Genomic DNA, 14,545 nt, shown 5'->3' with positions numbered 1-14,545 from the left:
GGATTGGTTGCTTTGCTCTGGAGCTTCTCAGAATTTCCTCTTTGTCAGGAAAATGGAGCAACTTCACAACTATGTCCCTGGGAGGGGCCTTAGGTGGTGGTCTAGCCCTTAGTGCCCTGTGTGCTCGTTCAATTGGGATTTCGGGGGCGCCTGGGGTCCCTTTGATAGTTCTGAATAAGTCCTGTAGGTATCCGGCGATAGCCGGAGGTGCTATCGACTCTGGCACACCCCTAATCCGCAAATTATTGCGGCGGCTGCAGTTTTCTAGATCCTCAATTTTGTCATTTAAGGCAGCGATTGAGCTATCTTGCGAAGACACCGTAGTAGAGAGTTGCTTTAAGTCAGATGTAATTGATGTGCTTTGTTCCTCTACTGTATTAAGTCTCCCTTTGAGTGTTGTTACATCCTTGTGCAAGTCTTTGTATAGGGCCCTTACTTCGTGCATTGCAACATTAATGTCCTCTTTTGATGAGAGTAAGCTTAAATCAGCCTTTGTAATGTAGTCTGTAGGTAATTGGTCTGTGTTATGTACTTGGGTGTCTGTTATTATTTGTCTATCTTCTGATATTTCAGAATGTGCTGGGAGGGTCTGTTCTGCAGGCCTTAGGTAGTGGCCTATTGTTTTAGAGGTAGTGCCCTTCTCCATCTTTTGGTTTTTCTTCTGCGGCATTACTGAGGGAAGTATCCCCCTATGTACAGCTAGATTTGTTCTGCAGTTATCGGGAGGATGCCCAATCAATGCGTTAAGAAAGCCTGCTGTGATACAAAAGGTATGGCGGCAATGCCCCTGTTCTTGTGCCTTCTTTCTATGATCCTCTCCTCTTATGTAATATTAACTAGGCCCCAAGTCCCTGCAAGTCTATTGTATATTGCCGTTATCAAGGGTAGACATGTGGAGCAGCAGCCCTGACCCTCCGATCACGCCCCGTGTTATTGTGAATATAGAGGGATCACCGCTTACCGGCTCCTGTTAGTGTCTGTGGTGACTGTCTGTTCCAGGTGTCTAAGCGGTATCTGAGTAGCGCTTTCCGGTGTTTGGGTATGATCCCCTGCCTGCGGGTAAGTCCGGTGTTCCCTGGAGTTGCGCAACTGCTTATTTTTATCTCCCCGCAGAGACTACCATCAGACCTCAGTCAGGTTGCCACGTGGGTAGTTCGTGCAGGCCGTGATCAGCGCTTGTATGAGGACAGTCTGGGCTCTGTGGTTTATCTTTTAACAGGTCTTTAGGTTCCGCTCCTCAATTCTTTTTGCCCCCTATCTTATGAGAGCCACTGAGTCCTGAATCTTTCTAGTTCTGGTTATTATTTATAGCCCATCCGTGCCACCGGGCCTAAGAGCTCTGAACTTACACTGCCATTCGGCTCCGTGGCTAGGATCCGCCCCCCTTTTGCAAATATTTTTATATCCACATTGAGAAGCGAAATTGGTCTGAAGTTTTCGGGTTTATTAGGTAGTTTGCCTGGCTTAGGGATAGTCATAATATGGGCCAAGAGCATGGAAGGGGGAAATCCCTGGGAGGCGTCTATAGAGTTGAACATACGGGCCAAGTGGGGTGAAATTATTGATTTGTAGAGTTTGTAATACTTGGCACTAAAGCCACCTGGGCCTGGGCTTTTACCTACCGGCAAATCCTCGATTGTATTTGATACTTCTTCTGAAGTAATTGAGACATCAAGTGCCTCTCTCTCAACTTGTGAGAGGGATGGCAGAGAGATTGAATTCAGATAGGAGGTCAGATCCGGGAAAACCGACCCATCGCCTCCTGTTAAGGGGGAGCAAGAAATATGCTGTATGTTGTATAATTCATGGTAATATGCCCGAAGGGTTTCAGCAATGGCCGGGCTGTTTGTATGTGCAGTATTACGCCTATCTTTTAGGGAATGTATATGTGTTTTCAAAGATTTTCTCTTATGGCTCTCGCCAATAACTTCCCTGGTTTATCGCCAAACTCATAGTACTTTTGTTGATTTCGTAGAGCCATTTTTTGGTGTTCAATGGCATGCAGGTCCCTAATCTCCTGTCTGGCCTGATTAAGTTCCGTAAGAATGTGGGTGTCTGATGGCATTTTTTGTGTGTTTCTTTTCTAAAGCACAGATAGTAGCAAGGAGCGAAGAGAATTTGATTCTAGTCTGTTTTGCCAGAATGGCCTTTTGTTTAATCAATTTGCCTCTTAATACGCATTTATGTGCTTCCCAAATAGTATGCCTAGGAAGGTCAGTTGTGTCATTTAGGAGGAAATAGTCAGTGAGTGTAGTTTCTATTTTCCCCTTAATTAGCTGATTATTAAGCAAGTGGTCGTCAAATTTCCATATAAAGGGGCGGTCCGGGATCGTAGGCCAATGCAATTTACAGAGAACTGGAGCGTGGTCGGACCAGGTTATAGGGAGAATTTGTGTATTTGTCACGTAAGCCAACGTCGACTGATCAGTGAATATGTAGTCTAGTCTGGAGTTTAAATCGTGGGGGTGTGAAAAAAATGTATAGTCACGTCTCGTAGGATATTGAGTTCTCCATGTATCATGTATTGCTAGCTCTTCTAATCTGGCATTACATTGCTTAATGATTCATTTTAAGATGGAAGCTGTTCCTTTAGAGGTGTCCAGCTGTAGGTCTAAAGGTAAATTGAAATCTCCTGCAAGGAGCAGAGCTCCCTTTTGCAATTCCAAAATTTTGTTTGTGAGTTTTGTCATAAATTTATTTTGGTTTTGGTTTGGAAAGTAAGCATTTACCAATGTCACTGGCCTACTGTGTAGGGTGCCCACCACTACCAAATAACGACCCTCTGGGTCCCTTTCTTCATGTATCACATTAAAAGCTGCTGAATGTTTGATGAAAATCCCCACCCCATTTTTTTTTGTAGGGCCAGATGCAAAAAATGCCAGTGGGAATTTGGAACTAAGCCAGCGCGGTTCCCTCCCCTTTTTAAAGTGGGTCTCCTGTATGTATAAAATGTCACAGTGCAATCTAGTTGCATCTCGAATTAAGCTGGATCTTTTTTCAGGTATGTTAATACCCTTTACATTGAGCGTCATAATGGTCAGGTTATGTGTGGCCTGTAGTGCCATTCTGGGCAGCAAGTGTTTGGCCGAGGTACTGGTAAGATTATAAGGAATGGTGGGACAGGAAAGAGGGGGAGGGAAGGGGGGGGGAGGTAGAGGAAAAAAAAAGGGGGGGAGGGAAAGGGGTTGACGGGAGAAAAGAGAAAAAGGGATAGAGAAAAAGAGGAGAAAGAAATAGAGAGATGAGAAGTAAAGAAGATAGAAATCAGGTGATGGATAACAATATGTCACCAGGAATGAGAAAGAATAGAGGAAACAGAAAACACTTATACTATTCCTCCCGACTACAACAAAGGGAGACGGGGAAGTACAGCAAAGTAAGCGTGGGGTCAGTATCCACCCGCCCAGTCAGACGGTGAATAATATGAAAAATAAAGATTATCGCAAATTAAGGGAACAAATCACATCATCTATAAATGTAGAAAACAAGAGCAACTGTAATTTACAACCCAGAATACCAAGAAGTAAATAATTCAACCAGGTAAAGTCTGAACTCCCAACACAAGTCAATTACAAAACTATCCTCCCACCTGAGAGTGCAATTATTAATAACTTTTATCTATTTAGTATTAAGGTGGCGTGTTATAGGAACAAGAGGGCTGTGCTCTATTACCATTACAATACTGTTTAGATATAAATAAAGTATATTTAATGCTAAAACGTGAACCAGAAAATACCCAAGCATTTAAGGCTGAGTGTACCTTATTTATTGGGGAAAAGGGGGCATGGCCTGCTGCAGCCAGCGGTAGCGGATGGTGAATTTACCATAATGTTATCTTGATAATCTACATTATACGGCCTAAGGGATGAGTCCCTAGGGGATGTGATGGTAATGGGGTTAAGAGATGACAAATGATACTGCTATTATCCTAATGGTTGTATTAAAGTGTTAATTGGGGCAGTCCCTTCAAGGCCCCAGCCTCTTTAGACTAGTCTGTGGCATGGTTACTATGCTATATAGGAGCCCTCAGCAACCCAAACCCAACATATCATTGCTCTTACCAACTATGCAGACTAAAATAAAATAGTACTTTTAACTATCGACATTAGGTATATAGCATTGTTATACGAAACACAGTAACATGTAAGAACAGGAAAACATAACATCACATATCCTTATAAGTTCAAGTTAAATAGGCATTACACAGCCCCACCTGAGAAAGTTATTATCCTCAACTGAGGGGGGCACAAATACAGATTTTGTGACAAGCAAACAATTATACTTATCAGGCCTCCTTGGTGATTTAGTATTAAGGTGGCGTTTTGTGGGAGCAAGCGGGCTGTGCTTCATTACCATTACAATACTGTTTAGTTATAAATAAAGTATTTTTAATGCTAAAATGTGAACCAGGGAATACCCAAGCGTTTAAGGCTGGGCGTACCTTATTATTGGGGAAAAGGGGGCATGGTCTGTTGCAGCCACCGGTAGCGGATGGCAAACTTACCGTAATGTTATCTTAATAATCTATATTCCACGGCCTAAGGGATAGTTCCCTAGGGGATGCAGTGGTAATGGGGTTAATGGATGACAAATGGTACTACTATTATCCTAATATTTGTATTAAAGTATTAATTGGAGTAGTCCCTTCAAGGCCCCAGCCTCCCTAGACTAGGCTATGGCATGGTTACCATGTTATATAGGAGCCCTCAGCAACCCAAACCCAACGTGTCATTGCTTTTAACCCACTATGTAGACTAAAAAATTTGTACATTTAACTTTCAACATTAGGTATATAACATTGTTATATGAAACACAATAACATGTAAGAACGTGAAAACATAATATCACATATCCTTATGAGTTCAAGTTAAATAGGCATTACACAGCCCAGTCCGAGAGAGTTATTATCCTCAACTGAGGAGGACACAAGTACAAATTTTGTGACAAGCAAACAGTTATACTTATCAGGCCTCCTTGGCGCGACTATGGATCTTGGGAAAGGAACAACAGTCACCCCTCAAGAGGTTGGCATCTGGGAGAGGTTTTCAGCGCCCTGTCTTGGGTGATTATGTGGAGAGATTTCAGATTGATCAGGGTGTTGGATATCAATCTCAAGGAATCTTCAGAACTCTGGGAGGTCAGGTGGTGCTCTGTAGATGGCCTGTGCTCCATTTTTAGAGGCCACCAAGCAAACCGGAAAGCCCCATTTGTACTGTATTCCTTGTGTCTGAAGCTCAGATGTTATGAACTTTAGGTCTCTTCTTTTCTGAAGGGTAATCAGGCTTAAATCCGAGAAGATCTGAAGTGGGATTCCTGCATGTGTTAAGTTCTTGAGGGTTCTTGCCTTCTGAGTTATCAACTCCTTGTCTTTATAGCTGAGGAACTTTACAATGATGTCTCTCGGCGGAGCCTTAGGAGATGGTCTAGGTCTCAAGGCTCTGTGAGCACGCTCAATAGGTATATTTTCAGATTCTGGCGTTCCTTTTAATGTGCGGAATAAGTCCTGGAGATATCTCTCTAGGGCTACGTTAGAAACAGATTCCAGGACCCCCCTGATCCTTATGTTGTTTCGCCTCCCCCGGTTATCTAGGTCCTCCATTCTAGAGAGCAGAAATTGGATATGTTCCTCATGTTCCTGAATTTGCTGAGAATTAGTATTGACTGTGCCCTGGAGGGAGTCGTGCTTGTTTTCAAGTGTCTGCACTTGTTGTGCCACCTGTGTGATGTCCTTTTTTAGGTCTCCAAACAATGACCTCATTTCTAAAAGGACCTTGTTTATATCTTCTTTAGATGAGATGGTATTAAGATCATTTCGTGTTAAATAATCTTGTTGTAGTGCCTGATCAGATGTCCCCAGGCCCAAAGTGCCATTATTAGGTAAAGCAGGTCTACTTTCTGACATCTCAGCAGGGGGTAGGGAAGCCTTAAGGTAATTGGTGAGGCTTGTTAGTTTTTGCCCCTTTTCAGGCTTATTGCCTTTCCTATTTGACATGTTAGTGATGGGATGGGGGCCCTGTGGTTCTATTAAGAGGCCGGAACCTTATTGTCCGTTTTTGAACTATATCCTAAGCTTCTAGAGGATAGTGCTGTTAAGACAGGTGTGACCAAAAGTGTGCACTGTATGTGTGATAACTTGTCCAGGTAGATCTTTATGGGCCGGATAAGCCAAACACTCTGTTTTGGGCGTTATATATGTCACCAGGAGGCCGGGGTTAAAATTGTGCCACAATACCAGCCTACTATCCCACCTGTGCTTTATTTACAGAGCGACCAGTTCCCTACTGACTTATTAATTGCGGCCCGCTGGAGCTAAGGGGCCGAAATTAGAAGCAGCTTCACACCGGGAGGTTTGACCATGTGGGTGATTTCAGTCTGCCCGGTAAGTAGATCTTTACTTCTCATATAGTGCCCACTACTGCCGAGGATTAAGGACAACGCTAGTCACTCACCGGGTGTGGCGGTCGTAAAAGTGCACTCATGATGGGCGTCTTTGTACTTCTTCTAGGTATCGAGTGACTCTTAGATGTTCTTCCGGCTAGGCCGTGCCCGCGCCGGGAGTAGCGGTGGTCAGATGTTTGTCACTGCTATGGTGCTGACCCGCCTCTCATTAGTCCCGATGGGTTTTCTGAGGGAACCTCCGCTTTGTGAGGTCAGGCTGGTGGCTGTCCAGTGAGAGGTTGTGTGAGCCCCAGGGTCCTTTTCTGCCAGTGACGCATCAAACAGGGCTCCGGTCTAGGCCTCCAATGATTGAGCCGATGCAAACCCCTTATAAGCAGTGTTGGGCCGTTCTTCTCTTGTCCTCACATATAGCAGGGTAGCTTACTAGGATTAGCTCTCGCAGTTTCAAGGTTAAAATTGAGGTGATAGTCCCTCTAAGATTGTGCTGACTGGGCGTGAGGCATCAGAGCCAAGTTTTAGGCAGCTATCACCCTGCATGGCCAGGCTCTACCCCCATCACTGGAACTTTTAAATTGAAGCCCCTAAAATACCTATAGGTTCCTCCAAATTTTTCCCGCCGACCTATGCCAGCCACAACTAAAATTCAGCCCATGAAGCTAGATTCTATCCAGGCCGAGAGGCTGAGGGGTCCCAGAATAGCGCATGGCTAATGGGGAGCAGTCCAGTCTATTGGAAGGATGTTCAAGATACATGCAACGATTCATTTATGGTGACAGTGTCCAAACTGGGAGCTGAATAGGCAGCGCTCTAACTAACATGAGCAAAGTGTGTGCCGAGTCTGCATGATCAGACTGCAGGTAGGAGCTTACTAAGGCACAGCACGCTCTTGAGATATATGCCAGGAGAAGAATAGATCTGACCAGTATGGAAGCACTTGGGGAGCTCACTGCTCCTATGTTGCAGGTGTCTGCTGTACCACTGTTGGCTGGGGCTCCTATCTTGTGCACACTATAATGGGCCAGCAGTTTCCTTGGGTGTTTGCATTTCTGATGCAGATGTCCAGGCCGATCTATGGGACCCTGGAGTACTTCAGCACAATGTAGGTGAGCAAGCTGCCTACCATAACTATATAATGCTGTGCTAGATGTTGGGTTCCTAGACCCAGGGCAGCAAATTCTATCTACACACACCACCCTGTCTAATCTGCTAGAGTGCACTAGCAGTTGAAAGGCAGCCAAGTAGCAAGTAAAACATGCCAAGCATTGTTATACCTCTGTTAAACATACAGCTTAATGTGGTAGCGCTGTGCTGACAGTGCGCTAGAGGTTAAAAGGCAGGAGCAAGTAAACACAGTCAGTCAATCAAAATTCCCACGTATTGGTAATCATGTGCCTCACCACTCCATTAATTAATGTGCTAGTGCAGCCCTGAAACTCAAACTGCTACATATAACAAACAAAAATAGATCAATTATATCTCAGTATGGGGAGAAAGGGCAAGTCAAGATGGTACCTACAGTGTTACTATTGTATTTTTTTTCTACCGGAAATTTTAAATTGGTTGTTAAAAATATAGGGCTATGAAGAAGCTTACCTTTTCTCTGACCTTTATATATATGCAACTTTGAAAATTGAAATACAGAAGCTTCATTGAAACTTAAACTAGCGTTTTATTAAAAAAATTATACAATATTAAAAAAAATTATACATATATTTATTTTTTTATAAAATATGCTCAAAATTACCTGCCTGCTAGACTTTGAACATATTTGTTGAGCACTGATTTATTATGTATAAAAATACTTAATTTTAAAATATTTTTCAGGTATGTCAAGTCTCCAAAAGTTAAACATTTTCAATACTATTTTGTGTTGTCCTTAAAGGGGCAGTAAACCTAGCAAATAATGTTATATAATTCTGCACATAGTGCAGAATTATATAACATTAGCTTAGCGCTAGCTTTGTAAAGCAAAGATTTAGATAAATATTTTACAACGAAAACAGAACGCCGCTCCTAGCTCTACTGAGTGGGTCTGTTTTCTTTACCTAAGCGCATCGAGGGTACACTGTCTAGTCACAGCGCACCCGATCGCGCTATTAAACTCATTGTAGCTCGCTCCCGCTTTGGTCGGGTAGTGGGAGCGAGCTATATTGAGTTTAATATCGTGATCGGGCTGGCTGTTATTAGACAGCGTGCCGTGATTCGCTTAGGAGAAGAAAACAGAACCGCTCAGTAGAGCCAGGAGTGGAGTTATGTTTTCATTGTAAAATATCTATCTAACCCTTTGCTTTACAAAGCTGGCGCTAAGCTAATGTTATATAATTCTGCTTTATCTATCATGCTTCACTTGTGATCTAGTTACATTATAAGTTATTTTCTACATGCATATTGCACCTTAATGAGATATATGTCAAAATTAAAATTTCATGGTTCAGGTAGAGCATACAATTAAAAAAGATAAAACTTTCCAATTTTTTTTTAGGCATCCTTTGTTGAAGCTCCTTTCCACAAGAGCATACCTTGGTAGGATCATCAGTGTGCGTGTTTCTAGAGAACTATGTGGAATCTGTGTTTTCAACGGTGTTATTAACAATTGGCTAGATTACGAGTTTTGCGTTATGAGGGGTGCGGTGCTAACTTTCACGTTATTGTCACCGCTCACTTCCCTACAGCGCTGGTATTACAGGTTTATAAAAACCCGGCGTTAACAGGCAAGAAGTGAGCATAGAGCAAAATTGAGCTCCATACTGCACTCCAATACCAGCACTGCTGAAAGCTGTGGTGAGCTGGTTTTACGTGCTCATGCACGATTTCCCCATAGACATCAAAGTGGAGAGCCGGCTAAAAAAAAGTTTAACACCTGCAAAAAAGCAGCGTAAAGCTCCGTAATGCAGCCCCATTGATTGCTATGGGGAAAAAAAATTATGTTTACACCTAAAACCCTAACATGAACCCCGAGTCTAAACACCCCTAATCTTACACTTATTAACCGCTAATCTGCCACACCCGACATCGCCGACACCTACATTATACTTAATAACCCCTAATCTGCCGCTCCAGACATCGCCACTACTATAATAAACATATTAACCCCTAAACTGCCGCACTCCCGCATAGCAAACACTAGATAAATATTATTAACCCCTAACCTGCCGCCCCTAACATCGCCGCCACCTACCTACATTTATTAACCCCTAATCTGCCACCCCAACGTCGCCACCACTATACTAAATTTATTAACCCCTAAACCTAAGTCTAACCCTACCCCTAACACCCCCTAACTTAAATATAATTAAAATAAATCTAAATAAAAATTGATATCATTACCTAAATAATTCCTATTTAAAACTAAATACTTACCTATAAAATAAACCCTAAGCTAGCTACAATATAACTAATAGTTACATTGTATCTAGCTTAGGGTTTATTTTTATTTTACAGGCAAGTTTGTATTTATTTTAACTAGGTAGACTAGCTAGTAAATAGTTTTTAGCTATTTACTAACTACCTAGCTAAAATAAATACAAATTTACCTGTAAAATAAAACTTAACCTGAGTTACACTAACACCTAACCTTACACTACAATTAAATAAATTACCTAAATTAAATACAATTACCTAAATTAGAAAAAAAAACAAGCACTAAATTACACAAAATAAAATTATTTTTATCAGATATTTAAACTAATTACACCTAATCTAATAGCCCTATCAAAATAAAAAAAACCTAGCATAAACTAAACTACCAATAGCCCTTAAAAGGGCCTTTTGCGGGGCATTGCCCCAAAGAAATCAGCTGTTTTACCTGTAAAAAAAATCCAAGATGGCATCCCTTGAATTCCGATTAGCTGATTGGAACAGCCAATAGAATGCGAGCTCAATAGGATTGAAGCTCAGTCCTATTGGCTGATTGCATCAGCCAATAGGATTTTTTCACCTTTAATTCCGATTGGCTGATAGAATTCTATCAGCCAATCGGAATTCAAGGGACGCCATCTTGGATGACGTCACTTAAAGGAACCTTCATTCGGGAAAAAGACTTCAATTGAAGAGGATGCTCCGCACCAGATGTCTTGAAGATGGACCCGCTCCGCTCCGAATGGATGAAGATAGAAGATGCAGTCTGGATGAAGACTTCTGCCCGTCTGGAGGACCACTTCTGCCGGCTTGGATGAAGACTTCTCCCGGCTTCATTGAGGACTTCTTGCCGCTTGGATGAAGATTTCTCCCGGCTTCGTTGAGGATGGATGTCCGGTCTTCAAAACTGTAAGTGGATCTTCGGGGGTTAGTGTTAGGTTTTTTTAAGGGTTTATTGGGTGGTTTTTATTTTTAGATTAGGGTTTGGGCAATTGAAAAAGAGCTAAATGCCCTTTTAAGGGCAATGCCCATCCAAATGTCCTTTTCAGGGCAATGGGGAGCTTAGGTTTTTTTAGTTAGGATTTTATTTGGGGGGTTGGTTGTGTGGGTAGTGGGTTTTACTGTTGGGGGGGTGTTTGTATTTTTTTTACAGATAAAAGAGCTGATTTATTTGGGGCAATGCCCCGCAAAAGGCCCTTTTAAGGGCTATTGGTAGTTTAGTTTAGTCCAAAAATAATGATATAGCTGCACCACCAACTGTATTAAAACATCATGATTTTATTGTGCCACTTAAAACAGACAACGTTTCGGACCCATGTCCTTATTCATGTCTAACATACAACTCTAAAAACAAACCTTATAAAGGCTGCGGCTCCACCCACCACACCTGTTCTCACCTGTGTTCAATTAATACAAACTTTTTTGTTTTGCTTAATGCCATCTAGTGGTCATTATTTACATCTCTAATTACATTTATCATAGTTTTTCAACAAAGGACATACAGAGAACAAAAAACTTTTTTCCATCATTGTTAATCATACATCAAGTTAATCTACTCAGTACACAAAATAATTGAATATACACTTATTGTCATTAGTTATTGTATTGCAATGTATTATTTTCAAAAAATAACATACAAAACATAAAAAAGGGGATTTTTTCTTTTCTTAATTCTTTTTTAACATTGCTAATTCAAATACCTTTAAAAGAAAAGCCAATTTTAATTGTTGCCCTTCAATTAAAATTGGCTTTTCTTCAAAAGATATTTGAATTAGCAATGTTGAAAAAGAATTAAGAAAAGAAAAAATCCCCTTTTTTATGTTTTGTATGTTATTTTTTGAAAATAATACATTGCAATACAATAACTAATGACTAAGTGTATATTCAATTATTTTGTGTACTGAGTAGATTAACTTGATGTATGATTAACAATGATGAAAAAAAGTTTTTTGTTCTCTTTATGTCCTTTGTTGAAAAACTATGATAAATGTAATTAGAGATGTAAATAATGACCACTAGATGGCATTAAGCAAAACAAAAAAGTTTGTATTAATTGAACACAGGTGAGAACAGGTGTGGTGGGTGGAGCCGCAGCCTTTATAAGGTTTGTTTTTAGAGTTGTATGTTAGACATGAATAAGGACATGGGTCCGAAACATTGTCTGTTTTAAGTGGCACAATAAAATCATGATGTTTTAATACAGTTGGTGGTGCAGCTATATCATTATTTTTGGACTGACTTCTTGGGACCTTGGTGCAGGTCCAATAGTTGGCACAACTGCAAACAAGCTGATTTATACCCTTGGTGCTTGTGCAATTCTTTGCTTTCTGTAGTTTAGGATAGTTTTTTTTTTATATGGGGGGGGCTCTTTTATTTTGATAGGGCTATTAGATTAGGTGTAATTAGTTTAAATATCTGATAATTTCTTTTTTTATTTTGTGTAATTTAGTGCTTGTTTTTTTTTAATTTAGGAAATTGTATTTAATTTAGGTAATTTATTTATTTGTAGTGTAAGGTTAGGTTTTAGTGTAACTCAGGTTAGGTTTTATTTTACAGGTACATTTGTATTTATTTTAGCTAGGTACTTAGTAAATAGTTAATAACTATTTACTAACTAGTCTACCTAGTTAAAATAAATACAAACTTGCCTGTGAAATAAAAATAAAACCTAAGATAGCTACAATGTAACTATTTAGTTATATTGCAGCTAGCTTAGGGTTTATTTTATAGGTAAGTATTTAGTTTTAAATAGGAATTATTTAGGTAATGGTAGCAATTTTTATTTAGATTTATTTTAATTATATTTAAGTTAGGGGGTGTTAGGGTGGGACTTAGGTTTAGGGGTTAATACATTTAGTATAGTGGCGGCGACGTTGGGGGCGGCAGATTAGGGGTTAATAAATGTAGGTAGGTGGCGGCGATGTTAGGAGTAGCAGATTAGGGGTTAATAATATTTAACTAGTGTTTGCGATGTGGGAGTGCGGCGGTTTAGGGGTTAATATGTTTATTATAGTGGCGGCGATGTTGGGAGCAGCAGATTAGGGGTTAATAATTTTATTTTAGTGTTTGCGATGCGGGAGGGCCTCGATTTAGGGGTTAATAGGTAGTTTATGGGTGTTAGTTTACTTTTTAACACTTTAGTTATGAGTTTTATGCTACAGCTTTGTAGTGTAAAACTCATAACTACTGACTTTAAATTGCGTTACGAATCTTGCGGGATAGGCTGTACCGCTCACTTTTTGGCCTCCCAGAAAAAGCTTGTAATATCGGCGCTATGGAAGTCCCATTGAAAATAGAGTTTACGCAAATTGCGTAAGTTAATTTGCGTTAAAGCCAAAAAATGTGCAGTGCCCCTAAACCTGCAAAACTCGTAATACCAGCGGTAGTTAAAAAGCAGCGTTATGAGCCTTAATGCTGCTTTTTCACTCATACCTTAAAACTTGTAATCTAGCCGAATGTTATACATTGTTGCAAACACTAGTGCTGAAGACATGTGCACACTCCTGAAGCTACCTTGTTATTCTGTCATTGAATGTAGCTACACATTTATAGGGGATACCAACAGTAAAAGGTACATTTTACAAAATTGGATTTTCTTATATTGCACGCTCTGTCTAAATCATCAATATTTTGTCTTTCATGTTGCTTTGATCACAGAGAACCTGATAAAAGCAGAACATGGTTTCACACAAGTATTCTTATTTAAATAAAGAATACAACTTTTTAAAAGGACATTAAACACTAAATAAATGTCATGCACCAAACTCTAATTATGGGTGCCAACATTTTGGGACCAGGCTACACTGTAGGTATCTGAAGGAGAGTTGCTGCACATATACAAACACATCAGCATTGGAATTCAGTGAAAACTAGATTTCAACATATTGGCACCCACTAATAATAACCTCAATACATGTATTTTAGTATTTAATGTCCCTTTAAGAGTCTGTTTACAGAGATCAACTCTACATGTCTGAAGCCTTAGACACATTCACAATTAGGGAGTGCGAGGAACCTAACAGTAAAGTAAGGGTTGCCAATATTTATTTCCTAAACTGACAATATTTAGAAAAATAAAGTTTCATACATTTCACTCTTGAATTTCCAATCCAAGATGATCTTTAAATAAACAAAAATACATATTTGTTTCTTATGCATGCAAAACACAGGGCTCTAGTGAAATAGATTATTGTACTGGAATGTTCCTTTTCTGTTACAAAACACATACATATTACCTTCTGACAGTTTGTTTTACTCACCACTGACTTGCAGCTGCACGGACAGGGACCAAAAGAGAAGGATTTGGATCAGAGATATCATGTTTAGAACAAATTTACTGCAAGACAGGAGGCTTCGTATTTTGCATTTAGTTCTATACTGAATCCCTACAGCAGCAGTGACATCATAACAGGAAAAAAGTAATCAACCAATGGGATCATAGCACTGTGTAACAACCTCAAATGACACAGTCCCCACCTCTTTTATTTGAGGCTTAATAAGTAATTTGCTCTTTTATTTAAAAGGAAAGTAAACTTTAGAAATACCCTTCATTCTGCAGCCTGCATGTACTACTCTCAACTTTTTTTCTATTGAAAGATGTTAGTTAGTCCACAATAATATAAACAGTGCAAAGGCAATACATCAGTGCAATTTACAGTCGGCTAGATTACGAGTTTTGTCGGTAATGGTGTGCGGTGCTAACGAGCAGTTTTCTCTCACCGCTCACCTACAGACAATGCTGGTATATATATATACACTTAGCAATATTTCCACTTTAGATTGTGAGATT

At 40.1% G+C, this 14,545-nt stretch overlaps 1 protein-coding gene across 1 annotated transcript in view; it reads right to left on the bottom strand.

Annotated features, from left to right (window-relative positions):
* LOC128648620 (pyrethroid hydrolase Ces2e) overlaps window positions 1-14,153 on the bottom strand; it is a 117,423-nt gene extending 103,270 nt beyond the window's left edge. The window contains exon 1 of the mRNA XM_053701400.1: window positions 14,016-14,153. Coding sequence (XP_053557375.1) covers window positions 14,016-14,076 — 61 coding nt within the window. The 5' untranslated portion in view covers window positions 14,077-14,153. The remainder of the gene's footprint in view (window positions 1-14,015) is intronic.
* Window positions 14,154-14,545: the final 392 nt, after the last annotated feature.

Source organism: Bombina bombina, chromosome 1, assembly GCF_027579735.1.
Source record: "Bombina bombina isolate aBomBom1 chromosome 1, aBomBom1.pri, whole genome shotgun sequence".
NCBI lineage: Eukaryota > Metazoa > Chordata > Amphibia > Anura > Bombinatoridae > Bombina > Bombina bombina.
This window is presented reverse-complemented; position numbering and strand designations above follow the sequence as displayed.